The 25,073-nt window shown below is 35.2% G+C and overlaps 4 protein-coding genes across 10 annotated transcripts; 1 reads left to right on the top strand and 3 right to left on the bottom strand.

Annotated features, from left to right (window-relative positions):
- The first annotated feature begins 1,458 nt into the window (after positions 1-1,458).
- PEX11C (peroxin 11c) lies at positions 1,459-4,777 on the top strand. 5 transcript variants are annotated; one of them, XM_011093291.3, is made up of 8 exons: positions 1,459-1,617; positions 3,032-3,239; positions 3,406-3,480; positions 3,557-3,631; positions 3,710-3,790; positions 3,898-3,972; positions 4,071-4,244; positions 4,478-4,777. In XM_011093291.3, the coding sequence occupies exons 2-8, from the start codon at positions 3,048-3,050 to the stop codon at positions 4,511-4,513; spliced, it is 708 nt and encodes a 235-aa protein (XP_011091593.1). In that variant the 5' UTR covers positions 1,459-1,617; positions 3,032-3,047; the 3' UTR covers positions 4,514-4,777. The 5 variants fall into 5 exon arrangements, with proteins under 5 accessions (XP_011091593.1, XP_011091600.1, XP_088742067.1 ...); XM_011093298.3 differs by having other exon boundaries at positions 1,460-1,617; positions 3,024-3,239; XM_088885941.1 differs by having other exon boundaries at positions 1,475-1,600.
- An 870-nt stretch (positions 4,778-5,647) lies between these two features.
- LOC105172006 (F-box protein At4g00755) lies at positions 5,648-10,165 on the bottom strand. Of its 2 annotated transcripts, XM_011093338.3 has the most exons (7): positions 10,007-10,162; positions 9,815-9,891; positions 9,356-9,492; positions 7,498-7,920; positions 7,243-7,409; positions 6,477-6,595; positions 5,648-6,072 (listed from the first exon to the last, which is right to left on the bottom strand). In XM_011093338.3, the coding sequence occupies exons 3-7, from the start codon at positions 9,480-9,482 to the stop codon at positions 5,838-5,840; spliced, it is 1,071 nt and encodes a 356-aa protein (XP_011091640.1). In that variant the 5' UTR covers positions 9,483-9,492; positions 9,815-9,891; positions 10,007-10,162; the 3' UTR covers positions 5,648-5,837. The 2 variants fall into 2 exon arrangements, with proteins under 2 accessions (XP_011091640.1, XP_011091631.1); XM_011093329.3 differs by lacking the exon at positions 9,815-9,891 and having other exon boundaries at positions 10,007-10,165.
- Positions 10,166-10,730: 565 nt separating this feature from the next.
- On the bottom strand, positions 10,731-14,963 carry LOC105172019 (F-box protein At4g00755). Of its 2 annotated transcripts, none has more exons than XM_011093360.3 (6): positions 14,769-14,963; positions 14,040-14,214; positions 12,638-13,060; positions 12,350-12,522; positions 11,704-11,822; positions 10,731-11,232 (listed from the first exon to the last, which is right to left on the bottom strand). In XM_011093360.3, exons 2-6 carry the CDS (start codon positions 14,176-14,178, stop codon positions 10,941-10,943), a joined length of 1,146 nt encoding a protein of 381 aa, XP_011091662.1. In that variant the 5' UTR covers positions 14,179-14,214; positions 14,769-14,963; the 3' UTR covers positions 10,731-10,940. The 2 variants fall into 2 exon arrangements, with proteins under 2 accessions (XP_011091662.1, XP_011091652.1); XM_011093350.3 differs by having other exon boundaries at positions 14,694-14,963.
- A 1,140-nt stretch (positions 14,964-16,103) lies between these two features.
- On the bottom strand, positions 16,104-20,935 carry LOC105172029 (putative methyltransferase PMT15). Its single transcript, XM_011093372.3, has 6 exons — positions 19,937-20,935; positions 17,797-18,007; positions 17,396-17,693; positions 16,915-17,307; positions 16,691-16,768; positions 16,104-16,591 (listed from the first exon to the last, which is right to left on the bottom strand). The coding sequence occupies exons 1-6, from the start codon at positions 20,642-20,644 to the stop codon at positions 16,342-16,344; spliced, it is 1,938 nt and encodes a 645-aa protein (XP_011091674.1). The 5' UTR covers positions 20,645-20,935; the 3' UTR covers positions 16,104-16,341.
- Positions 20,936-25,073: the final 4,138 nt, after the last annotated feature.

Consider the following 25,073-nt stretch of genomic DNA (forward strand, 5'->3'; position numbering starts at 1 on the left):
GGTCAAGACTCAGCACAAACTTAAGTACAATTATTAACTGATGATTCGATTGCTCAACAATGATTTTCTCAGATGAATTCAACCAAAACTCTTTTTCTTGTGTTGAGGTCGTAATGTTACTGCCCGAATCAGAAAAGAATGGCACATGAAAATGTGACATCATGGAAGATGGGGTTTGTTAAAAGAATCACTACCATTACGGCTGTTTCTTTCTTTATCTCCACTTACGCCTTAAATTCATCTATTCAAAACTTGATTGCATTTATCAATAAAAGTTTATTTCAATTTAATTTTTGTTAAATTCAACAAACCAACTTAGAACAAATTTTTTTTTCTGATAGGTTTGTAGGCTCGAGTCCTATATATATTTAAAAGGGATATTACACAACTTTCTCCAAAGATTTAATGTAATTATACGTAAACTTCCTGTGGTTTGGGCTAATACCCGTGAGGTTTGCTTCTGTATAACAAATAAGTCCATTCATTAGTTAAAATTCATTGAATTTACTAATACTAACAAAAAAAAATAGGAAAAAAAATCTATATTTACCCCCGATTGACTTATTACTAATTTATTTCAAGTCAGATAAATTTTCTTATGACCAAATTACCCTCATACGTTTTCATGGGTTAATACATGTGGGGATGCATATTTTCACCATTATAAGTGTATAATGGAAAAAAATTGTTTAACCTGCAATAAGAGTAATAAGTTAATTGGGGTAAATATTAATTTTTTATTTTTTTTTTTTATTAATATCAGCAAATTTAGTGATTTTTTACTAATGGGACGACTTATTCATTAGATGAAAGCAAACATCATGGGTGCTAAATATAATTTTTCAAACTACAGGAAATTTAAGTGTAATTACACCAAACCTCAGGAAAAGGGAGTGTAATTATCCCTATTTACAAATATCAAATTACTCATACTCAATTTATGATCCAATTTTAAATTTATTTGAGTTCGATTCAAGTAATAATCAAAATAAAATTAAATTCAAACTCAATTTTCATTCAAAACAAAATTTAAAAATAATATATTTGAACTCGACTCAAATCATTTTCAACCTTATTTCTACCATATAAACATTTATTTTGAGATTGAATGGTGGAGTTGGGAAATGGGTAGCACTTTGAAAATGACTTCTTAACCTCTACCAGTTGAGGAACAATTACATATGCATGCTTCCATAAATATACCCCACCCCACCCACCCACCCACAAGAGAAAATTAAAAAAGAAAGAAATTTCATAAATAACAAAGAATGTAGGCCCTTTTTTCTGTGTTTGAATTTTGGTTCATACCATATAAAGCCCACTTCTTATATTGGGCTTGAAATTGGGCTTATCTACACCATCAGCAGTGGCCCATTGACATGAAGCCCAAAAATGATCGTATCATTATCCACGTTTTTGTTAAGAAAAATAAAAGAAAAGAAAAAAAATCGGAAACGGCGGAAAAGAGAGGACCAAACACGCCTCTTATCTAATCATCATCTACGAAATAAATTATGGTACTACGCTGTTTTTCTGAGAAGGAAGAGAGAGAGGGAGAAGATAATTAGTAGAGTAATATTGTGAATTTCAAGGCGAAAGGGTACGGCACAGACCCCGGTAATAACTGCTATTCCTATTTTCTAAATTTATATATATATATATATATACGTGTATTGATTTTCATCTGAAGTCCTGATTTTTTGATTCCTTACTGATTTCAAGTTCAGGTATGAGAGTTTTTGAATTTCGCGTTTGTGATTTTCCTGGATTCAGCTCGGTAGTTTATATTTTGATTCATCTCGGTTTTTTTTGTTTTCCTTTTCTAATTTGATATGATTGTAGTGAGGTTCTGTTTTGTGGTTTTGTATTCTGGAATTGTGTATGTGATTGAATCGATGCCGATTGCAGCTATGAGCTCGGTCCAGTTCTTCTTCTTCTTCTTTTTGTTTTTTTCAATTGAACTTTGTAATAAGAGGGAGTAAAGTTTAGAAATTAGTTGGTATCGACACTTCTGGACGAGCCACTTCTTCCGTTTTGGCTGATATTTTTGGTTCGTGATCTTGGTTGACTATGGGACAATAGAAAACAGATCCAATGGTTGCTACATAGCTCGTTTAAGAGTTGGTGTTCTGACCTACAGTAGTTTAATATGAATTTGGAGGCGTTGACCATAGAGTTAAGTCATGTATCGCCATAGTCTTTCGAAGAATAGTGAAAAGAAGTGTTTTTTTTCTTCTAGCTGACATCACGGTTAGATTAAGATATTAGCATTCGAAGATTAGGCATAGTAACCTGTTAGTTCACTTCCGGAGTATCAATAAGCAGATGCTGAGATGGAAACTTTGAAATCCATTTGAAGGTTTGGTCGGATGATGTGTACTGCAGTAGCTAGGATATACTGAATATCTCACTTTCTTTTTTGATGCTTCAATTTGTGACCAATACTCGGATTATTACCTGTGTGCTACATGCATGTACCCTTATCGCTGCGGCTCTCCTTTATGAAGTACAAATGAGAATTAATAAAATATCTCATATAGAAGTTGAAGAAGTTGGAGTAATTAAGGTTGTTCATTTAACTTTGGACTAAAGCTCTGCCTGATAAAGAATGTCTCATGTAACGTAGAAGGTGATGAGCTGAAGTAAAAAAATAATAGTGTTTGTTGACCAGATATAGTTATAAGGAAGGAGAAATAGCAGAAATTGCATTTATATCACCCTTACAATCTGATGTGGCTACTGGAATATTGATATTGAGAAGGCAAAAGGTATTGACCTTGGGGATGCTTGGCTGTTTGGCAGCCAGAAGATTGTGGTGCCAGTTTTTCTCTATGACTATGTAATTCTTAATGTAAATTAGAAAAATGCCCTATGTAGGCCTCAAATGTTGAAGGGCAGCACAGAGTCTACCTCTTTCCAGGAGCTAGGCATGTTAACAGTGAAGATATACTGTAGTGACCTACTTAGTTATGTAACTTGCACATTATTAATTCAAATGTGAATTGAGTTGATTTCCTTCTTAGCTTTTCAGGTTCGCCAGGTAAAACATGAGTTCGTTGGATGTCGCCAGAGCTGAGCTTGCACTTGCTGTTCTGTATCTGAACAAGGCTGAAGCCAGGGATAAAATATGCAGGGCAATACAATATGGTTCTAAATTTTTGAGTAATGGAGAACCTGGTACAGCACAAAATGTTGACAAATCAACTAGCTTGGCTCGAAAAGTTTTTCGTTTGTTTAAGGTCAGCACTTATAACAGTTTCTTTGATGAATGTAGTGCATATGGTATATAGTTTCTGCAGGGAGATTTCCAGGTGGGTGGATACAGTATGTAGCAGGAAGAGCTGTTTTAATCTCATATTCATTTCTCTGGTCTTGAGCTAGTTTCTGTATGTCTTCGTTTTTCAGTTTATCAATGATCTCCATGCTCTCATTAGCCCAAGTGCCCCCGGAACTCCACTCCCTCTAATTTTGCTGGGGAAGGTATTAACTCCTTAATTATTGTTTTTTACCAAATTCTTTGTTTGTATCCTGACCTCCTAGTTCATATCTGTTTCAGTCCAAAAATGCACTCTTGTCCACTTTCTTGTTTCTGGATCAAATCGTGTGGTTAGGTAGGACAGGCATATACAAGGTATGTCTTAGAATTATTCTATTTTGACATAGTTCTCATAAGAATTTTTATGAGTAAGCAAAAGTTTTTCTAATGCAGAACAAGGAACGTACAGAACTAATTGGGAGGATCTCTCTTTTCTGCTGGTTGGGGTCTTCAGTTTGCACCACACTGGTTGAGGTATACTAATCTCTCTCCTTGTGTTTCTTTAGCCTCAGCATGTTTTGTATTGTTGTGAGTTGATTAAGCTGTTGTATGTTTGTTGGGCTTCCTTCTTGTTGCTTAAGATTGGCGAAATTGGAAGGCTTTCAGCATCAGTGAAGAAGTTGGAGAAAGAACTGAAGAATACTGACAAATATAAGGTTTGCCACTGAGCCCTATTAGATGAGTTGAAGTTTCAACCTAGACTTATGGTAAATGGTATCTTTGCTCCTGCTCATTTGTTGCATTTTCATACCAGAATGAACAATATCGGAGCAAGCTTAAAAAATCAAATGAGAGATCTCTGGCCCTAGTTAAAGCAGGCATGGATATAGTGGTTGCAGTTGGCTTGCTTCAGCTGGCACCCAAGAAAGTCACTCCTCGTGTGACGGGTGCCTTTGGTTTCGTGAGCTCTCTCATCTCCTGCTACCAGGTATCCCTGTTTTCATGATGTGTCATATGATGCTATATGGGCATTTCTCTTTATACCTTTTCTAAAGTTCACCTGATTGAGTTATTCATGCCAAAGTAGCTCTGAACTATTTTGATTTATATATAAAAAGTCCCCAAGTGACGTGATTTTGGATTGCCAAAATCGAAGAAGAATTAACTCTAATTACACTTCTATGATAGTCGCAATATTCACTGATGAAATGCTCTGTGCAGTTGCTACCATCTCCAACGAAGGCCAAGGCTCCCTGAAGCGAGCTTACCTAGTGAAAGGGCCTCAGTGCAGTGAAACAATTATTTATACATAGGAGCTGGATGAATTGGAGCAGTTTGCGAACAAGTTGGGTTTGATTGAAATTTCACTTATTTAACCCACCTTTGTGTTTCTTCATTTTGTTCCGCACAGTGTAACAATAATATATGGATGTCCTGTTTTAGGTTTTTCTCAGTTGAACCAAAGAATGCCTACTATTTATACATTTACGAGTATGATTTAAATCCAGCAGGTTTATCGTACATTTTGATGTTGCATCCACCCCAATCTGGCATTCCTCTTGGTATTGCTTGTGTTTCCTGGTTCGCTTCTCTTTTAGTACGGCTTCTTTATGTCCGAGGCATGGCGCGATTCTACTTAAAGCATACATTAGAAATATAAGGCCGGATACCTTATAAACAGAGATTTTCTGCAAATCTTGGGGTCACGTACATGCTTTATAAATATTAATATAATTGGCACACTCGATCTCTGCTTAAATAAAATTCAAAACATGTATTAAATTTTTTATGTGAACCCACGTACTTGGACTATTTTAATGTGTATCAAATTAAGGCAATTGAGAAGAATAAATATGATATTTAAAGGAGTAAAAAGTTTATATACAAGAGATAAAAGAAATAAAAACTTAATAATGAATTAGAGAGAGAAAAGAGAAGACGAAAAGAACAAGAAGTTTATATGGATATTAACATTTTAAAGGTATACTTTTGGTCGGTTCACTTAAGAACACTTGTAGGTGCGTGTGTTTTATAGATAGACAGATGAGAAAGGCAGGCAGGCAAAAGCAAAATGTCATAATAATAGTTCATGGTAAACATGAATCTGTACCTGAAAATTGAACAAAAATATGGCTACAGGTGAAAATAGTAGGAGATAAGGCGGTGAAAGTAGCATTAAGCAATATTGATTCAGTATATGGTATTAAAAGCCAAGTTATCAGGATGATGTCTAAGATGCACATGGACATATACAAGTAAAAGGGCTCAATCTCAACCCTTTTCCTCAAAGAAAGTTAGATCCTAGAGCTCCGCGGAAGTACAAAATTTGGAGACAATGGCCATTCAACAGATAAAATGACATGCCACACACACAGAAACAGAGGAAGCAAATGAAGAAATACTTGGTAACAAGTAAACCATAAATTATAAATATAAAAAGTATTGAGACACCCTCATACGTTTTAGTATTTTGTAGCTAGTATTGTTTCAACATACATGCAGCAAGAACTGGACATAAACCAGTGCATCAAACTAGTTCGCCTTACAGAATAAGGACCTTTATTTAATACCCATCCTCAGCTTAATCCCATTCATCAAGTACCTCCTCAGCCATCTCCTCCAGCAGCAACTCCGCCCTGTGCAGCAGCCTTTCACTCTCTGCTTCGTCTACAGATGAAGAACGTTCACCAGAAAAGCTTCGATGAAGAACTTCAAGAGCATGAGGATAATACTTCAGCTGCAGCTCTCCTGATGGATACATCTCAAGGTTGAATGCCGGCTCAAGGGAATGCCCCAGGACTCTAATGTAACCCAAACTGCATCCCATTGACCATAACACCAGAGTTAGCTTTTTTAATTTACGCATTTTATCTTAAGGAAAATGCTTCACTATCCCATATGGCTTGGTATTTCCACAGAGGGCAAGAAGAGAATAATAGGGAGAATCATTTGCAGTGAAGATTTTCAAATTCCAATTCATCGCAAATAAGGAGAATTGTCTAACTGATAAAGTGTAATACATGAAATCTTATTAAGGGTCTATTAATCTATTGTCTGCTACAAAAGAAGAAACATTTATCTTGATAGTTATTGCTCAACTATAATCTAGAAAAAGAAAATTTCCGTTACTGCTTTACAGTCTCACCACTCAACATAATAGAACTGATGTATGCCTAAGATTCTGATAAGAGAAGGAAAGAGGACATCTCGTGAGACTCACCATATGTAGAACAGTCCATCTATTGGACCTCTCCGAGCCCTGCCAAACAGTTCAATCTGAAAGATTCCACCCACGCAAACAACAGGTTCTGGTAGCTTGAATTGTTGCAAGCATGATTCCTGATCAGATATTGGAAAATTTTAAGCAGAAAACGTCATAAAAGCCATTAATCCCCCCCCCCCCCCTATTTCCTTGATGCAACTGAAGAAAAGGAAATGATTCATACACAAAATCCTGCATTCAATATTAAGCCAGCAAACTATTGAGGGGAAGTAACCAAATTTTAACATAACATGGAACATCAGAAAGTGCCTAAACAAATTTTTACTGAGAAAGTAAACTAACAGAACTAAAGATACAATTAGAATGTCCCAGGAAAATGGCCTGCAACTTAGGTTAGGAAATTAGAAGATTCCTTAACTACATTTGGCATCATCATGTAATAGAAATCCTTTAAACACGGGATGAATAAGCACATGCTGATAGCTAAACCTCAAAACATCTACATAAATAAAAGATAGAAGAAGAAAAAGAAAAATGCAAAAAGAAAAAGACAAATATTTGTATACCCTAAAGGGAAGAGAAAAAATATGCAACTGAAATGGAACTATATGAGAGAAAAGGAAAGAATTAGAATTGAAGACAGCATTCTGAAAATAGTAAAGAAAAATAGGGAACCAAAATGTGAACCATGTAAGATGGGAAATAAAAGAATTACAACACAAGAGAGCATTCTGGGATCAGCACAAACTACAATATAGATAACCTGTGCCATAGGGAACACTGGTGAAGTATATGTCCATATATACTTGTCAACAGAAGGCTGTTGAACTGGGCAGACATCAATCTCCACATCTACCATGGATTTCGGACGACCCAACCGAAACCGCACTGACTTCGGTGAGTAAACAGGCCTTCCAGGCTCCCAAAATGCTGAAGAGAGAGAAAGAATTCTGCTAAAAATTAGACCACAGATGGTAAAAACACATGCAAGCAAAACCAATTCACGCCAAAGTATCACCTTGAAAGGGTCGTATATGGACTTCAGTCACAATTGAGATACTAGTGTTTAGTCTGTACAATATATTCTCAGGCACATTAGGGTCCTTCTCTCCTTTGCTAGACCAGTATGAAGCACCGCCGGGATATCTGTCAATTGGTGTCAGAGTATTAATAACATTTTCAGCTAGATCATGATCCGTACTGGAAGCACCAATTGGAAATCCTAAGCAGTCCTTGGGAGAAATTATTGGCTTTGCTAGAGGCTGTAATAGAAAAGAGTAGATTTTATGATCCCTCTTGAGAGCCTCCCAGTTTGCGGGACTTCCTGATGAAATATTTGAAAGTTTAGTTATTCCGTCACTGTCTTCAACTGCATAGGCAACATTGGTAACTTGAGGAAACTTTCTCAACCAAAGCTTTTTGCAAAGGCCATTTGCAACCACTGCCCAAAACAAAAGGCATTATGAGAAATCTTATTTTTATTCTCCCTTGTCAGATCTGAAAAGGAGAGCCACTAAAATCTCACTCTGGAAAAAATAGCCCGAATATGGGGTTAAGTTCAATGACACGAAATTGATTCTACACTTAAAACCTCAGCAAAAGTAACTTAACATTCAATCAAGAAACTGATAGCTACATGATATGGTGGTAACACAAATAGATAACAAATGGACAATCTTTGAAGGGAACAATGATCGTTCATGAGCACATTGTAAAAATGGTGATGAAGAGAAGCATCTCATGGTCGGTGAATTAAGTCAAAAGACTCAAAACTACAAGACCAAGCAGATTAAGATGGACTAATAGAAATAGAATCTTGACAAGATAAGATCTTCCATCTCAAGGTATTGAATGACATATATAGTTAAAAATAACCAAGTAGCAGTAACCAATTTGGCAATTATATACTTGATATAAGCTGTATATATCAACCGCTTAGAGATCAACAGATAAATTTCATTGATGATGCTACTTCAGAAGAAGTTATTGCACATAATCTTTTCCAATTCAAATATGAAATCTTGATGAATAAACTTTCAATAAAACATTCCCTCTTACAAACTTTGATGCAGATCTTGATGATCTCAGGATAAACCTCTGTCGTACGAATGCAGAAAAAGTAAAAGAATAAGTCATGAAAAGAACTTTTGGTATTTCACAATGATCGTGACCTCTGAATAGAAAGAACTTTAGTCTTTATAGAAGTCTGCGTTCTTCTTTAACATTGAAAGAAAATGACAAGCATGTTTAACCAATTTTGTGTTGCAAATTGTATCATAAATACAAGGATTGCCCTCATGCTCATGTATCCCAGGACAGGAGGTCTATGAGCAGAAAACTTGGACCTTTGGCTGTTTGGCACTTGATGCTGATAATCGTTATAGCACAGTGATAATCCAAACATGAAATAGGAGTTCGATGGTTTCTCATGCTGCCAGCACATAGGCTTGGTACTGCACAGTGGATATTCGCAAAGCAAGAAAATTGAAGCATATATGGTCCAATTGAAAATTATTTAAGTTTCCCAGGTTAGTTAAAAGAGCAGTCCATAATCAGTGAAGTGGGCCAAGTTGAATCTACGAATGGGTTAATGCCACGATCGAGTCAACGGCCAGATACTGACAGTAACAGCCCTCAACAAATTCTCTGGAGCAATGATTTATCAATGAACCACAAGAAAAAAACAAAAGCATGCATGCAAAACAAGAGCAAGAAAGTAAACCAACACAGAGGAAATCCTGACAGCCGGCCACTAAAAGTTACCAAAACAAGAGTATTTTGTCGAATAAACGGCCAAAATCTCCTAAAAGGGGGAACAATACAATGCAATTGGTGATGAAACCCCAAAGAAACAAGTAAAGTGTCAATCAGCTCACCATGATGGCGCCAAGAGCGCGAAACTGCACTGGCACGGATAAGATCAGCTGGATTATTCAAGAATCCCAGAACATTGGAGATCACATCAATTTCAAAATAATCCATAAAATTTCTACCAGTCGCCATCTAAAAGACCCTGCGCATTAACAATAACAAATGCAGAAAATTGGAGTTATTGTAATTTGAACCTGACAATAGAAGATATGTGAAATCCGGCCTCAACTTAGATATCAAATCAAAAGAAAGCAAAAAATAAAAGCCAGAAGAAGAGGAAAAATTGAAAACCGGCTTAAGGGGTCTCTGATCTCATAAACCCTTATAAGGCAATAGCAATAAGTCATGAAAACTTAAATTCAGCACCATTTCGTGAGGAGCAAAGCGAAAAACACATTGAACCCTAACACGGACCTCAAAGTGGAAACCGGAAAAACAAAAAAAGAAGGTCCAAAAAATTTTACGCTATTAATTCATGTAAGATTTCTCTAGTACAGAAAGGAATAATCTGAACTCATCTCTTTTCCCTTAAAGATCCAACCTGTAAAAAGCCAATCAATTGAGAAAAACACAAGATTTAAGAATTTGAAGCAGTGATTCACCCATACATGTAGTAAAGAAGGGTTGAAAGCAGGAAGAAAAGAAGAGAAATGTACCTTTCAAGAGAGATTCAATGTCAGAAACGCAGTGAGTAGATATGAAGGACTGAACTACAGAAATAGAATCTCTGCATTCCTCTCTCCTTTTTGTTGTCTTGGGGGAGGGGGGGGTGGGTGGGTTGCTTCTTAGAAGCACGATTCCTGTAATATTTGTCTCCTTCTACCAAATCTTTATGCCTTTTCTTCGTTTCTCGTAAATTGAAATTCAAATATGTGCATTTTTTCCCATTTTCGTTTTTCTTATTAAAATTATTTATTCAAACAAAACAATTTCAATAAATTTTAACTAAATCCCACACAACTGTGAATTTGGTTGGATTGCTATTCATTTTTCAAAGATCCATCAACTCCAAAGAGTAGGAAATTACTTCACGAACGTATGTACATACTTATGATTTCATCCAACTCAAAGACGGTAATGCGCTCTCGATTTGATTGGATCAAGAAGATGTAAAGTCCGACTATCTCGACTCTATTCTCATCTTTGATGGATGTGATCATCATTAATAAATATATAAAATCAAGTTTAATATCTCAAATATTTCACCATTCTAAATATATTTCATCAAATCAATCACATTACAAGTATATTTCACTACATAATTAAATTGGACAATAATATACTTATTATATAATTAGTTTGAATTTATTCAAATTTTATAATTAAACTTGAGTTTACAAAAAGAGATATATATATATATATATATCGCGCAGTCGTATATAGATACTCTAAGCTCCTTGTACTATATCTATCAACTAAAGTCACACCATTCTTTATCAAAGACAACTTATCAGAAGAAATAAGAAGCCAATAGACATGCTCTTGTTCCCAACAACATTAGCACTAAAAAGAAAAACCATGGGTGGAGCTATACACAGTCCTACTCTTGGAAATGGGGTGGAGTTGAGAAGATCAAACATATAAGCACAATTACAGAACAAGACCGCCGTTGATTTCATCATCATCATCTTCATCCCAAATAAAGGGGTTGTTAGGCCCTTGTTGTATCCCACGCAGCAAGTCTTCCAGCAAACCTAGTCGCTCCGCCAACATCTCTGCTTCTAGGTGGCGCAGACGAGGGATTTCAGTGCTTGACGAGCTTTGCAGGACAGAGGTCAGATTTTCAGGGTAGTACTTGAGCAAGAGCTTTCCATCTGGCTCGACCATGTCCATTTCAAATGTAGGAAAGAGGGGTCGTCCCAGAACACGAACATAACACACACTGCAGTCAGTGATGTCAGTAAGATGCACAGAAAGCATAAATACCACACACTGCATGCAGTGATGTCAGTGAGACGCACACAAAGCTTAAATAACACACACTGCATGCAGTGATGTCAGTGAGACGCACACAAAGCACAAATATATAATAGAGATAATTAAACTAACACACTCTAAAATTTAGGCATGCAATGAGAGAATCCTTACACTCTAACACCTACAGTCACGTTTAACATTAAAATAAATTCCTTCTGAACATCGAAGTGCCAAAGGGAGTCTATAATATAAAACATGACTTTAGAAGGTTTTGAGTTGAATTTTGCAATCTCGAGAGGTCTTTTTGTTCTACACCTAAAGTTTAGGGGGTTCTCTATTATCCCTAAAATATTAAATCATCATCCTTTACCAGTCAACAGAATAACGTGCAAAAACATTGCAAATCTTGTCATAACTGCAAGCACAGAAGACTTACCATATGTAGAATAATCCATCCATCTCTTGTCTCTGAACCCTACCCAACAACTCAATCTGCAAATATCCGCCAACACAAAGGACAGGTTCTGGTAGCTCGAATGGCTGCAACCGATTCTCCTGTTCAGAGAAAATCACTACTGAACATGAGTATTCTAGTATGGATTATCCATTTTGCTAGCCAGGCTTGGAAGAAAGATTAATCATGTAAGCATGAGCATTTGGTGACAAAATTTTCAGATTAGCCAATAAAATTGCTTTAACCACAAAAGGAAGTTGCAAAATACAACAGAAGGTTTAAAGCACACAATATATACTCCACTGGCCAAGAATGTCTAAACTTCCAATCAAGAAACAAGGAGATCATGTCAATTACCCATCACCCACCCAAAAAGAGAAGAATGAACCCAACAAATCCAAAAAAGATATAAAATAAAAATAAAATAGTCCCAGATCCTAGCTGGTTCCACTTCTTACTCACTCCTTCCACTTAGTACTATTTGGGAGCCATCTCCAAGTTGGACCACAGAGATTCATATCCTATTCAACAACTTTCTTCAGGCAGTTCTCACACTTTTCTTCTAACTAAGACAAAAAAGAAAACAACTATGGAATTGTTTCAATTGAATTAAGAAAAAATACGACACCTGCACCATTGGAAACTCTGGCGAAGTGTAAGTCCATACAAACTTGTCATCAGCAGGTCTCTGTAATGGCAAATGGTGGAGGTCACTTCCAATCTCTCTTGGGGATTTTGGATGACCCATTCGGAATCTTACAAATTTTGCGGAGTATATTGGTTTGTCCGGCTGGAAAAAAGCTGAATAGGCAACATATTGTAACAACATCGTTAAAAACCAAAGATTAAAATTAAATAAAACATGAGTTGCATAAGACCAAAGGACAAGAAGAAAAAATCAAAATTGAGCAATTACCTTCAAATGGTTGAATATCGATCTCAGTAATAACCCAAATTCCGGCTCTTAGTTTATAAATTAACATCTCAGGCACTTCAGGATTACTTTGTCCTTTACTTGACCAGTATGAAGCCCGCCTAATGAATCTGTCCCTTGGATTTAGAGTATTGACAACACTTTCATCTGGGTAATTGTCAGTGCTGGACGCGCTAATTGCATTTGCTATGCAATCCTTAGGACAAACCTTTGATCTTGTGAGGGCCTGAAGTAGAGCTGCATATACCTTATGATCCCTCTCAAGAATCTCCCGTTCCATGGCATTGTGGGTTTTTTCCTCAATAGAATTTATCGTCCCTTCACTTGCAATAACAACATCAATAATATTGTGGAGCTGCGGGAATGCTTTTAAGCACAACTGCTTTGCCAGTCCACTTGCAATCACTGGAAAAGGAAATGACACCATAATTTGAGATGTTGTATTATTTCCTTATAAAGACTTTTCTTTCTTCTTTCTAATACAATTTTTAACGCTTTGGAATAGAAAAATGTATCCAATCTCATCCAAAAGGAATTGTTGAGTATATAGAATCATGGTGATTTACTGAATGAAAAAGAGCAATTCAGTCCCAGGAGGTTCAACATTATTTCTGTATCATGTTCATACAAAGTGCACAGAAGCACTAACATTGCGTTTCAACATTAAAGATGCAGAATTATTTGGCTTGGAACGGACAGGAAACTTCCAAATGATGATAAAGGAGCCTCATAATTCCATTTGTGTGATAAATGAAACTTTGTGTCCCTTTACCTTTTGCCAGACAAGGGTGCGCAAGGTAAATTTTGTCAGTTTCACATTACCGATTTTCAGGAGTTGGTTGGTCGTACCAATTGGTTAGAATTTAAAAATCAATTAAAAGTGAAAGCCTAGGTAAGACAAAGAAAAGGCCGATCTCCTGTTTTCTTATCTTCAAGTAGCACAATTTACTTTACACCATTACAATCTTAATTCCAACCAAAAAATTTCTACTAAGATACTTTTTCAGACTTAGGTTCACAAGTTCAGCACATCTACGAGCTTCTTATAATGCATTTGTGATTGTAGCATGTGTCAATCCATGTGCATGAGATAAACTACGGTACCAAGACTGATATAACTAGCACAAATTCTAATAACATTTACAAAGTTACAAAAGAATAAAAAGATATAAACCTGTTAAAAGAAAGTTCATCAAAATGGAGCAGACGATATCAGTCAGCATTAGTTATAATTCAAACAATGCCACGTGACAGAATAATACAACTGAGAAAGCGGTACGTAACTTTTGTTGTTTCAGCTTTAATTGCAAGAAATAAGCAAAGCAGTGCACATATTAAGTTGACCATTTGAACAGAGTATAGAATTTCAACTTGCATCACTCACCAAATTGGTGCCAAGAGCGTGAAACAACACTTGCCCGAACTAGATCACCTGGATCATCTAAGAAACTCATGATATACAAGCACACGTCTGTCTCAAGACATTGCAGAAAGTCGACTTGAGTCTCCACTTTATGGTCCATCCCTTCCAATTTTTCGCAACTAATTTGAAATATCAACTGTACATACCAGATTACTTTTAACAATATGGAAAGAGAGAGGAGAATCGGGCAGCACTAAAACTGCCCTAAAAGATCATAATCAGTCAATTGCTAGAAGTTTCTGCGCTCATAAATGACATATTTCTGTGCATAAAAGTTCAAAATTTGTAACCAAAATGGCCCGCACATGAAAAAATAAGGAAAAGAAACATTCAAACTTCCTACACAGAGAGAGAGAGAGAGAACATTGCTTAAAAAGACATATATTTCTGATAAAATCCAGTAAAACCTCCGCTTCGCCTTCCCAACAAATTTCAGTCTTTTGCAGAAAAAAGCTAACGAAAGAGCTTATTCAAATCACATACCAAAATAGAAGAAATCAAGAACATCACCAAAATCAACGAATTAAACACGAAAAACCTCAGCGAAGAGCGGAAATCCAATCGTGAATTAAAGAATTAGCGATTGCAGATACAAATCCGATCACCAATACTTACTATCTAATGACCATCCTCACCAACCAAACAACAGAGGAACAATGTCAGAGTCGAACTGGGAAAGAATTGAATTACCCTCTATCAAGAAGCCATGTACAGGATACAGGAATGCTGTAGGTATAATTGTATCCAGAAGCAGAAGCGAGAAAGGGGTTGAATGAGATTGGACTGGAGCTTTCTGGGCTACAAATATAAATACAAAAGAATTCATTCAATTTCCCTTTTAGGCTGTGGAGTTAAACGGAAACCCCCCACTCCCACCCCCACCACAATAAACTTCATTTTTGTTAATGCATCTTTTCTTTACTTCAACATCAAGTTCTCAACATTTGTTTTAATGGTAAACTTTTGGCTTCTTATAATGTTTGTCATAGTGTTATATATATATAGTTATTTAAAAAATTATATATATTTTTTTAAAATTAATGATCGTCTATCACGAACTATTAATTTTAAGGGGTATTTGTAATTTTCAAAATTAATGATCGTCTAACAAATACTCCTACAATGAATTTATCACGAAGGCGTATTTGTTAGATAATTATTAGTATTATAGGATATTTATAATTTTTCTAATAATAAAGAATATTTGTAATTATGAAAAATCTTAAGAGAGCTTGTAATTTACCCTTGTTTTAAATACTTACCAGAAAAGAAAAAAATTGTGAAAATTTTATGTATATTTATTTTATTATCTTCCAAAGGGGTAATTAATAATATCTTCCAAAGGGGTAATTAATAATAGTGATTGAAGTACTATAGATGCGTATATATATTTATTCTTTTATTATTTGAATGAAAAAGATCAAATGAATAATTAATATATAAAGTAAATAAAATTTAACTAAGTGTGAATAATAAATTATTAATAAAATTTATGAATTAAATATTTGTAGAGAATAAACATATTAACGGTAAATTAAGCAATTCATATTTTACCTTTAGGATCTCCCCCTTAATAGATAGTATAGATATTTTAATATAAATATTGAACTTTGAACACAAAAAAGGGGGGGTTTTATTTACGTTATTTCATATTTAAATTTGAGGAAAAGTTTTGAAAAAATGATAAATGACTCCATTTTATAATATTCGACATCGATAATTGATAAAATATAATTTTAATTTCATCAACTCAAATATAACATTAAATAATTTATTTTATTTATGAACTTCCATATGCTATATGTATAAAATAAATTTCTAAAATATTTATGATGATGTAATCTTTATAGAATCTCATATTTCTTCTAATAAACACACCTCATGTTCATACAACTTATGTTGGGATAGTTGCGATTGAGGACCAAAATTATATTTATACCAAATTTTGTTACTTATATTTTTAAAAAAAATATATATTTTTACATAACATATAAGCATAAATTAAATAAAATGCGAGGTATAATATCCTTTTATAATAAAAGAACTATATTATATATTTCAATATTAGCCAACAATGCTCCATGCCCCAAATATAAAGCAAAAAAAAAATCTCTCCTCTTTTCGACATGTAACGTTAATTGAGAACACGAAAAAAAAAATGAAAATAAAAAAGATGCCAAAAGGTTTAAAAAAAAATGAATTATTAAAAAAAATTATCGACATAAAAGAAGCAATAAGACATAGAAACTTGGTTGTATGTATACTATGAAGCTGTTTTGGAGACATCTTGATCTTGATCAGGTGCAGGGGCTGTCCAGTACTGCTTTGTTGCAATGAGGAGCTTTTCCCTCACATGAGGGCCGCCTTCATGGTCAGTCATTCTGCTTTCCCATGCAAGTCCGTCTACTATGCTCTTCACGTTCACCAAGACGTCGACATCGTCCCGTATGATCACGCTGCCTTGGGGCCGTAAAATTCTGTCCATTTCTAGCAGAATATCCTCGATTTCACATCTGAAAAACGTCGATAAGACGGTGTATTTCAGTATCTGTGACTACTCGTCGTTTTTTTCACAATGTATCGTGACTTATGAACGAATCGTGGGATCGTACCTGTCCTTGTAGAGGGTGAATATGGAGTCGGCATGAATGAAGTCGTATGTCCGTGGGTAGGTCGACATGGCCTCACACCTGTAATAAAAGTAAATTATTGGGGATGTATATAAACGCGGAGAATAACAGGTATCTTTGATATTACGGAAACACGGTCGTTACTAGGTTAACTGCATGCCTTAAGACAGAGTGTTTTAAGTAGGTTGAGGAAGGATATACTGTACCAGCTCTGGTAAGTTCCTATTAGTCCACGTTCGTAGATAACGCCGAGGGTATTCACTTCAGCCTCAACCGGGACGACATTCATAATCCAAACGGGATCATTGACGAGTGCAGCTGCAAAACCTCCCAATCCGGCGTTCATATCAAGCAAGTTGCGGTACCTGCCAGGCTCTGCTAACTGAAAGTCTATGGACTTATAGTGTGCAACTCTCTCCTTCCAAATTTCTGTGTTTTTCACAAAACTCTCCTCCGTGACTCCTTTTACACTACCGGCTAGGATCCGTGGCGGCACAACCGTCAATCTCTCCGGCCACTTAGCTAGTTCGCCACCGGAGACCTCTTTGACGTCGGACACCTCAGGTAGGGGAGTCAGACAGGCTTCCATCTTGGTATACCTGCAATAGTAGAAACTCACATTTACATTAAGAAAGCGCGTAACTCATGAATCTTGAATGTGAATCTCGACGTTTAAGGATTAATTACCATGCTTTATCTGGATCTTGGCCCTGGCAGAAGGGAGGCTTCCTGAAGACCTTTCTGTTCAATTTACAATGGAGGTGATTGGTGGCTTTCTGCCAAATAGCAAGATCATTTCTCTGCACCAATTTCTTCCAACAAAGGCTTCTCGCAACGCTCTCAATCCCATTTTGCTCCGAGTCCAGGTCCTCTCGGGTTCTGTTCCAGCCTTTCCAGTGGTTCTGCCAGTTGACAGGTGGCCCGGAGAGGATCCAATATCCACCAGGCCGCAAAACTCTGTCGACTTCAATCAAGTAAAGTCCATCTATTCCAAGATTTTTCAAACTTTCACACGTTAAACTCGATATATTTTCCATTATTACATTACAAAGGACGATAATGTTTTCTACTACAAATACATTCATTACCGTACTGGCCCCAAGGGATCAGGCAACGGGAGCAATGAGCGATGTCGAAAGCTCTTGAAGGGTAAGGCAGCCTTTCGGAGGCCATGATCCCAATCAGGGCAGGAACTCCACGTTCGAGGGCGAACTGAACTTGCGCTTCGTGTGTGTCTTTTGGTGCAAACGACATCGGTAGGATGTCCCGAGAGAGCAAATAAGCTCCCCAACTCGCAACCTGAAAAACAGAACGCCAACGTTGTTAAGTCAATGCAGTCCGAAATTCGCATCATTGACTTCACTGCTGATAATACTTTACGTCTAATATTTACCAAGTCGAACTTCATTAAAACTTTTAAAAAGCCTTCCCCTGCGTCAAAAATGCTTAAACCAATAGTTCCAAAAGATTTCTAGTTATTCCTTAAAAATTACTACAATAAACCTTCTTTTGTCAAGAAATGCAGACATATAGTTGAGAAAAAGTACACAAATCAAGTCCCTCCAAAAGATATCATAAAAGAAAAAGAGAATAAACATTTTTGTCAAGATAGTTTGGGAAAAACAACACGGTAGTTCTTTTCATGGTTCATTCTAGAAATTCAGGAAAATGTTAAAAGCAAGAACCACAAAAACTGCAAGATTATTGTTGACAGGACCACCTAAAAATCGTGACAAGGCTCTACACTACAATAGGGACAATCAAAACAACTTTATTGCATACTCAATAATATCAACCTAAATCGGACCAAAACAAAAGTTTCCAGACACCATACCTCCGGATAAGATCATTCTTACCAACCCTCTACATTTTCCTCATAGCAAGATCGAAAGCAAAACAAAGAGAAGACAACCAAATGAAGAAAAGAGTTGGTTTTAAGTAGCATTTGCTATTCCAAGGATCATTACTAAATCCATCATGGTTCTTCCGAAAGTCGGAAGTTTCAGTTCCTTTCCCAAGTCCCTCGTCTATTATTTGTTTTCAGTAAAATCATATTAATTCTTGGAGTGTGAACCAAGAAAAATATCAAACTTTTTGAATTAGTTACAACCACTCATCTACCACGCCCCCCCCCCCCCCCGCGATATTTAACGCACTAATTTCATCATGACTCAACAATTTCGATCCTAATTGAGGGAATATCGCAAAGGGTATGTTTATTCAGGCTCAAGATTAGACCGAATTAATATTACGTAACATAATTATATTAAATATGATTTAATATATGGAGAGATAGAAAGATATGTATTTAATATGATCTACCAAAACCATAGTAAAAGTCAAAGGTTAGTATTGAAAAATAATGATGGAATTATTTAATAATTTAATTAATTAACACTGACTGACTAGCCCACCCACACGTCTGTCCTACGTGACAAAAGCACCATATTCAACGGCCCCTTGGTTTTTGCCCCAAGCCAGACATTCTCATTAAAGCACCAAAATTTAAGCTGCAAAACCATGGATCCATGTACATTTAATTCAACATTGGTTTAGCTTGTTATTTTATAATTGTAATATAATAATAAACAAGCGGAATTCAGTCTCATCCATGTGAATTTGTACACACGTAACTATGAATGTAATCGAACAACAGATAGTTTATGTGAATACAAACACACAAGCCTGCGTCAAAATAATAATTACCCAGAATCTACCCAATTAAAAAGAGAAAAAATAAAATCAATTGTTTATCCAAAGAAAATGGTTTTTGGCCCCGACAAGTAACCATTGACTTATATGGGGATATAACCTCGACAAGCCAGTTAACATTACCTAGCTGGTTCGGAATCAAGGAGGGCCTAATTTTTTTTTTTTTTTTTTTTACCAAATTTCAATTATTCAAATCTTTGAATAATTATTACATGCAATGTGGTCAAGAGAGTCTTATTATTGGTGAGATTACAGGCTCTTTTTGGTAACAGATGTTCTAATTAGGTGGATCATACTGAAAAAGAGAGATAATTTTTTTAATAAAACCTCCAATAAATATTTTTCTCATCAATTATTTATGTTGTTCTTATCACAATTTGACCTTGATAAATTAAATTATAATAATTAGAACACTAGGAAACAGAAATAATAATTAATAAGTTTATCCCAACATTAAAAATATATATATAAAGATAATAAATAAATAGGAATTTCAAGAATTACATACGTACTTACCCCGCAGCCTGTATCAATGGCGGTCCTGATAGAGCCATCTCCGAGGTTAATCAACTTCCCGATGTCATCAATGTACGCATCGGCGCCACGTGGAAACATGGTCCCACCGCCGGGGAAGCTGAACCGGTCCCCCTCGAATCGGACCCAGTTCTGCCCCGCTTTCTCCACCGTCAGATGCTTGTGCGGCACGTTTGCGTACCAAACCACATCCCTACTCTCCGGCCAGCGGAAAGGCGTCTTATAGCCGTGGGGCGCCGGAACTCGGCACTTCAACAGTTCGCTCTTCTCCGGGCAATGCCTCTCTCTGTACACGAGCATGTCCCGGTCAAACTTCAATGATCTCGCCGTGTCCTGGCAGGGGGTGTACTCGGAGAATTTGCGGTCGCATGGGGGGAACTGAAGGGCACGCGCCGAGGGTGAGAGTGGGACGAGTTGTTCGGCGGTGTGGTGGGGGTTGAAGTGGAGGGTTGTGGTGTTGGCGGAGGAGAGGGTGGTGGGATTAGGGTGGCCGGTGGTCTTTATTGATGGGTTGTTGGTGTTGCATGCGAGGAGGGTGGCGGAGGTGGTGGAGGTGGCTCCACCGCCGTGCTGCCAGATTCCGATGAGGTAGAAGATGGAACAGAGGACGGTGGTTAAGGCCATGTAGTAAAGATTGGTTTTCTTTGTCCTCAAGGAAAGGTAGTGAGTGAGGGTAGCCCATGCCGCCATGATTTCCTCTCACACCAAACCACAAACAACACACAGATTGTATACAAAAAGTGTGTTGGTTGTGAATTGTTGTAATTGATTGATTGATTGATAGAGAGAGAAGAGAGAAGTGATGTCTAATTCTTGTTCTTGGTAATAGACATCATTTTAGAGGAAAACAAAAGGGAGTCGAGATATGTATATATGTAGGGGTGGAGGGACACGCGCCGACGCTCCCCCGTGATTTTGGTACTTAAAGGAGGAGGCTCCGAAATAAATTTGAAGGGATGTTTAGGGTGTGCAAGGTAAGAATATGGAGGGTCGCCAATGCCTTCTTCCCTTTTATTACACACATGTTTTTTTTGGATAATTTCTAACCATATCCACATCCAATATGATTAAATTTAAATCAATTATATATTTATTATATGATTAATATATAATTCAAAAATAATAATTAATTACATATTAAATATATTGCATTCGATTTGATTTTGTTAAATCTAATTTGGATTAAAAAAAAAAAAAGAAAAATCATTCGATTTTTTGGATCCTTTCAATTACTGTAATGCCTTGCAAGGGTTTTCAAAAATAAAAAATAAATTAAATTGAATTGAGATTATGTATGTAATTCTTTCCTTTTTTATTATGATAATTTCTTTTTTAAAATATGGTTGATATATGTAATATAATGGGAATTTCATTAAAGTTAAGGTTGCGTGTTCTTGAAAGTTAATCTTGAAAGCGAATTTATTCGAAAACTGAATACTTATTGATTTGCAGAATTTAGATGTGAGATTATGTTTCACTTTGATAGTCATCGGGAAATAAATTTAATTAAAATCCAATTTGTTAACTTATTTATAGCCAAGTTAAAATTTAAATTTAAATACCATTTAATCGAGTATTTATATAACATGATGATTTATTTAAAAGTAAAAATAATAATATCATAATGCAGTAATTAAATCAAATCAAACATTATTCTACCCCACCAATATATAATTACTTTTAATATATGGATCATAACTTTGGCTACTTCCTCAGGATTGTCACTTTTCATTGTAATATTATATAATACATAATTTTGGAATTAAAGAATTAAGTCACCATCATCTGATTCCACTATATATTATTTTTTAGTCTTTCTTTTATGATTATTTATACATAATATTTAATTGAATAATATTAAATTATGACAAATTCAATTTTATATATAAAATAAAATAAATAATCACATATCTGATGATGATCAAACATATCCATATATTTTTCTGAGTTACAGATTCACTCCTTATCAACCATACTCAAATTGAATATGCACATATACATTGATGATTAAATTGCACCTATATCTCAAGAAATCGATTTCTTAGCCTCGATTTAATATGATTTTAGAATATAAATCTTAAAAAAATTGTCGGACCTATTGAGGTGATGGTAGTTAAAATCTTTTTTTACGCTTAGGTCGATCCAGGTTTGAAGTGGATCATGCAATTAGATCCGTTCGTATTAAATGCGCATGTATTTAATATATTGATATTGTATATGGACGTTTTAATACGTGTTAGAAAATGTATGCGTATATATAACAATTCAACATAATCATATAATTAACATCAAGATCAACAGATATTAATTCATTCTGGCCGACGAGTCGATTCAAAATTAAATTTAAAACAACCTGAATAAAAACAGGCGAGACTTCATCTTATTTAATTAAATAATCTTTTTATAATCGTGGCTAAGGTTACAAACATCCTATGCTAGATGCCATTTTCCGTTAATCCCATCAAACACGCACATACAATTAATTGACAGAACAGTACCAAATCCTAGTTGAAAAAATTGGAGGACCACCAATGACACAAGCAATTCATTTAGAGACAGAGCACATGAACTGGATTCTGAAGCCCATCCCCCTTAATTTCCCCCTCACAAAATTGTATGAACCCTAATTTTACCCCAACAAAGAATGGACCAAACCTAATTTCTTCAATCAAATTTCACTATTTCTTCTCCGAATTGGGATCAAATCAATTGGCCGATGATTCTTTCATGTCATTCACCAAAAGAGTATAGTTTGTTTTAATTGTTCTAAAATGGAGAAAGGTGGGAGACAACCATCAGTCTAAAAAAAGGCTAAAATCCATAGTATATGGCTAAGTGATGCTGCATGTGATAAAAAACTACATATATAGACAATTACTCTTTTTCTGATGAATCAAAATCAATACTTTTACATGTGTTCAAGAAAAGAATATAAGTGATCATCACTCCATACATCATATGCACATATGCGAGACCTCCCACCGCTCCCACATATCACATTCTTTTCTCTGTTCTTGTTTTTTTTTGTTAATCGATATCCAATGCAACGTGCAATCTGATCAGTATTTTATAATGTACGGTACTATTTATATTGATTTCATATGAATTTCATGATTTAATAAAAAACGTCTGTTTAAAAAGATGGAATTTTGAAATTTATAAATTGTGCAAACTCATAATCAGAATTAAATATGGAAATTGCATCAAAAGTCAATATTTTTATTATCCGATATGCAAGAAAAATTGTGAAAGTGTAGATTAATTAGTAGGTAATAATTGGTCGCTAAAATCAAAGTAGATTTTCTTTCTTGCAAAAAAGGTAGCTATCTACTATTCTAGGGTAGGTCCATCACAGGCCAACCTGCCTTGTGCCCAACACCATGTGCGTCCATTGAAAATAATATTACTGCAAAAGCGCATGTAAGTTGCACGACTATCTCTGTGCACTGTTAACAGATCAAAAATTGAGAATAATTCTACTTTCAATGATTAGTCAATTAAAATAAATAATTAGACAGTAAGACAAGTACATGTCTGTATTTATTTTATCAATATTACAATGTTCACTTACTTAATTATTTATTTAATTATATACAGATTTTCTCTTGTGTATGACTTTTGGGCTACAAATTGGGGCGTATGTAAGAAAACTTGTTCAATAGAAAGAACGAGGAAAATGGTGAGGGGATGATGCTTTTAGAGGAAGAAACAGACAAAGACACAAATTCCTAGATACCCAATTTTATCGACAGTCAAAATATGTCGCAGCAACTGCAAGTGCGTGGGAAACACTTGCTCGATGATAACTATGTTCAAGAATTTTAAAAAAAAAAAAAAAAGACAAATAGAACTCATCAAGAAATTTTCATTTGAGGTGTTGATAAATGCGCTGGGTGCCTCATTCTTGGTGTACATTTGCATAGAGTGTATCAAAATTCCTTCTCATTCAATTAGTCACCGGGTTGAGTTTATAATTTGATATTCGTACTTTTTGGAATTCCCAATTATTTATAACATTTAGATTAATTTGATTTGAAGATTTTATTTTATTTTTTAAGTGGTCATATTCATATTTCGAGTCCTTATATGTAATTATTAATATAATGTTTGATTTGGGTCGATGTTTGTGCAGGTATAGTACTGCTTTTCTAGGTCCTCGATCGATTTTTTCATACAACAACTTACAATACAAAGGTCAGTCCATGATGAGCCTTTTCAGTGAGGATACTTTGAAGTTCAAATTAATATATAAAATGTGGAGACAATTTATACGATCAGTTTTTATGATATTTGATATCTGAATCGTACCTATTTTTAAGAACTTACAATCATCAGAAATAAAGACGTGATGAGTTGGAGAAGACAGCATAGAGTAAGCAATTATCCATCAATCGTTGACCACAAAAATTATTCATTTAAGATGGACGGAAGTTGGAACCCCCCACGACAACACAACCTCAGAACATACTCCACAGACTTTAATTTAAATAAACCTTATACTATAAAAATGTCGGAACATTAATTTCGATTCTTCTACAATTCTCACATATTAATTAATTTATATTGTCGTGATGCTATTTATCGGATAATGCTCTCCCAGAAACGAAATAATAATGAGGAATAGGCATTTTCAATGATGTGTCATCAACATTAAAAATTCATTATTATGACATTAAGCGCCAATCATGTCGTGTGTAAAAATCCCACTTCTGTCCCATGAATTCTGACAATAATCAATAAAATATTCGGTCAAATTTAAAAATTTTAATTCAAGTTGAATTTTTAACTTTATTATATTATATATATATATAATTAATTATGTGACGAATATATTTCGCTTATTGTATAATTGATTTGGTTCGATGACATTTAATTTAAATAGAAATTTTCATTAATAAACCAAACTATAAGACCATGTATGCTGAGTTTGATTAAAAGACTCACCCAAACACCGTATAATTCTTGTTGAGCCGTATATTTTATTTTTGGGTATTTTATATTTTTAATTTAATCAGACTTTTATTCTTTTTTATATGTTTTAGCAAGTCTTTTCTCAATATCGTTTTCTAGTCCAGACCAAAAGCCTTTTTTCCCTCTTTCCTTTTTTATGTCCTTTCAC

The sequence above is a fragment of the Sesamum indicum genome, linkage group LG1 (genome assembly GCF_026168435.1).
Source record: "Sesamum indicum cultivar Baizhima isolate 11 linkage group LG1, ASM2616843v1, whole genome shotgun sequence".
Lineage (NCBI taxonomy): Eukaryota > Viridiplantae > Streptophyta > Magnoliopsida > Lamiales > Pedaliaceae > Sesamum > Sesamum indicum.

Coding starts and splice junctions, on each gene's coding strand:
- LOC105172006 (XM_011093329.3), bottom strand. CDS start 9,482: ATGGCGACTGGTAGAAATTTTATGGATTATTTTGAAATTGATGTGATC. Junction 7,921..9,355: donor GCGCTCTTGGCGCCATCATG/GTGAGCTGATTG, acceptor TGTTTTGGGCAG/TGGTTGCAAATGGCCTTTGC. Junction 6,073..6,476: donor GATGGACTGTTCTACATATG/GTGAGTCTCACG, acceptor AATGGGATGCAG/TTTGGGTTACATTAGAGTCC.
- PEX11C (XM_011093291.3), top strand. CDS start 3,048: ATGAGTTCGTTGGATGTCGCCAGAGCTGAGCTTGCACTTGCTGTTCTG. Junction 3,632..3,709: donor GTAGGACAGGCATATACAAG/GTATGTCTTAGA, acceptor TTTCTAATGCAG/AACAAGGAACGTACAGAACT. Junction 3,791..3,897: donor TTTGCACCACACTGGTTGAG/GTATACTAATCT, acceptor TTGTTGCTTAAG/ATTGGCGAAATTGGAAGGCT.
- LOC105172029 (XM_011093372.3), bottom strand. CDS start 20,644: ATGGCGGCATGGGCTACCCTCACTCACTACCTTTCCTTGAGGACAAAG. Junction 18,008..19,936: donor CCATTGATACAGGCTGCGGG/GTAAGTACGTAT, acceptor TCTGTTTTTCAG/GTTGCGAGTTGGGGAGCTTA. Junction 17,694..17,796: donor GATCCCTTGGGGCCAGTACG/GTAATGAATGTA, acceptor ATCTTGGAATAG/ATGGACTTTACTTGATTGAA.
- LOC105172019 (XM_011093360.3), bottom strand. CDS start 14,178: ATGGACCATAAAGTGGAGACTCAAGTCGACTTTCTGCAATGTCTTGAG. Junction 12,523..12,637: donor CGATATTCAACCATTTGAAG/GTAATTGCTCAA, acceptor TTGCCTATTCAG/CTTTTTTCCAGCCGGACAAA. Junction 11,823..12,349: donor CAGAGTTTCCAATGGTGCAG/GTGTCGTATTTT, acceptor TTCTCTGAACAG/GAGAATCGGTTGCAGCCATT.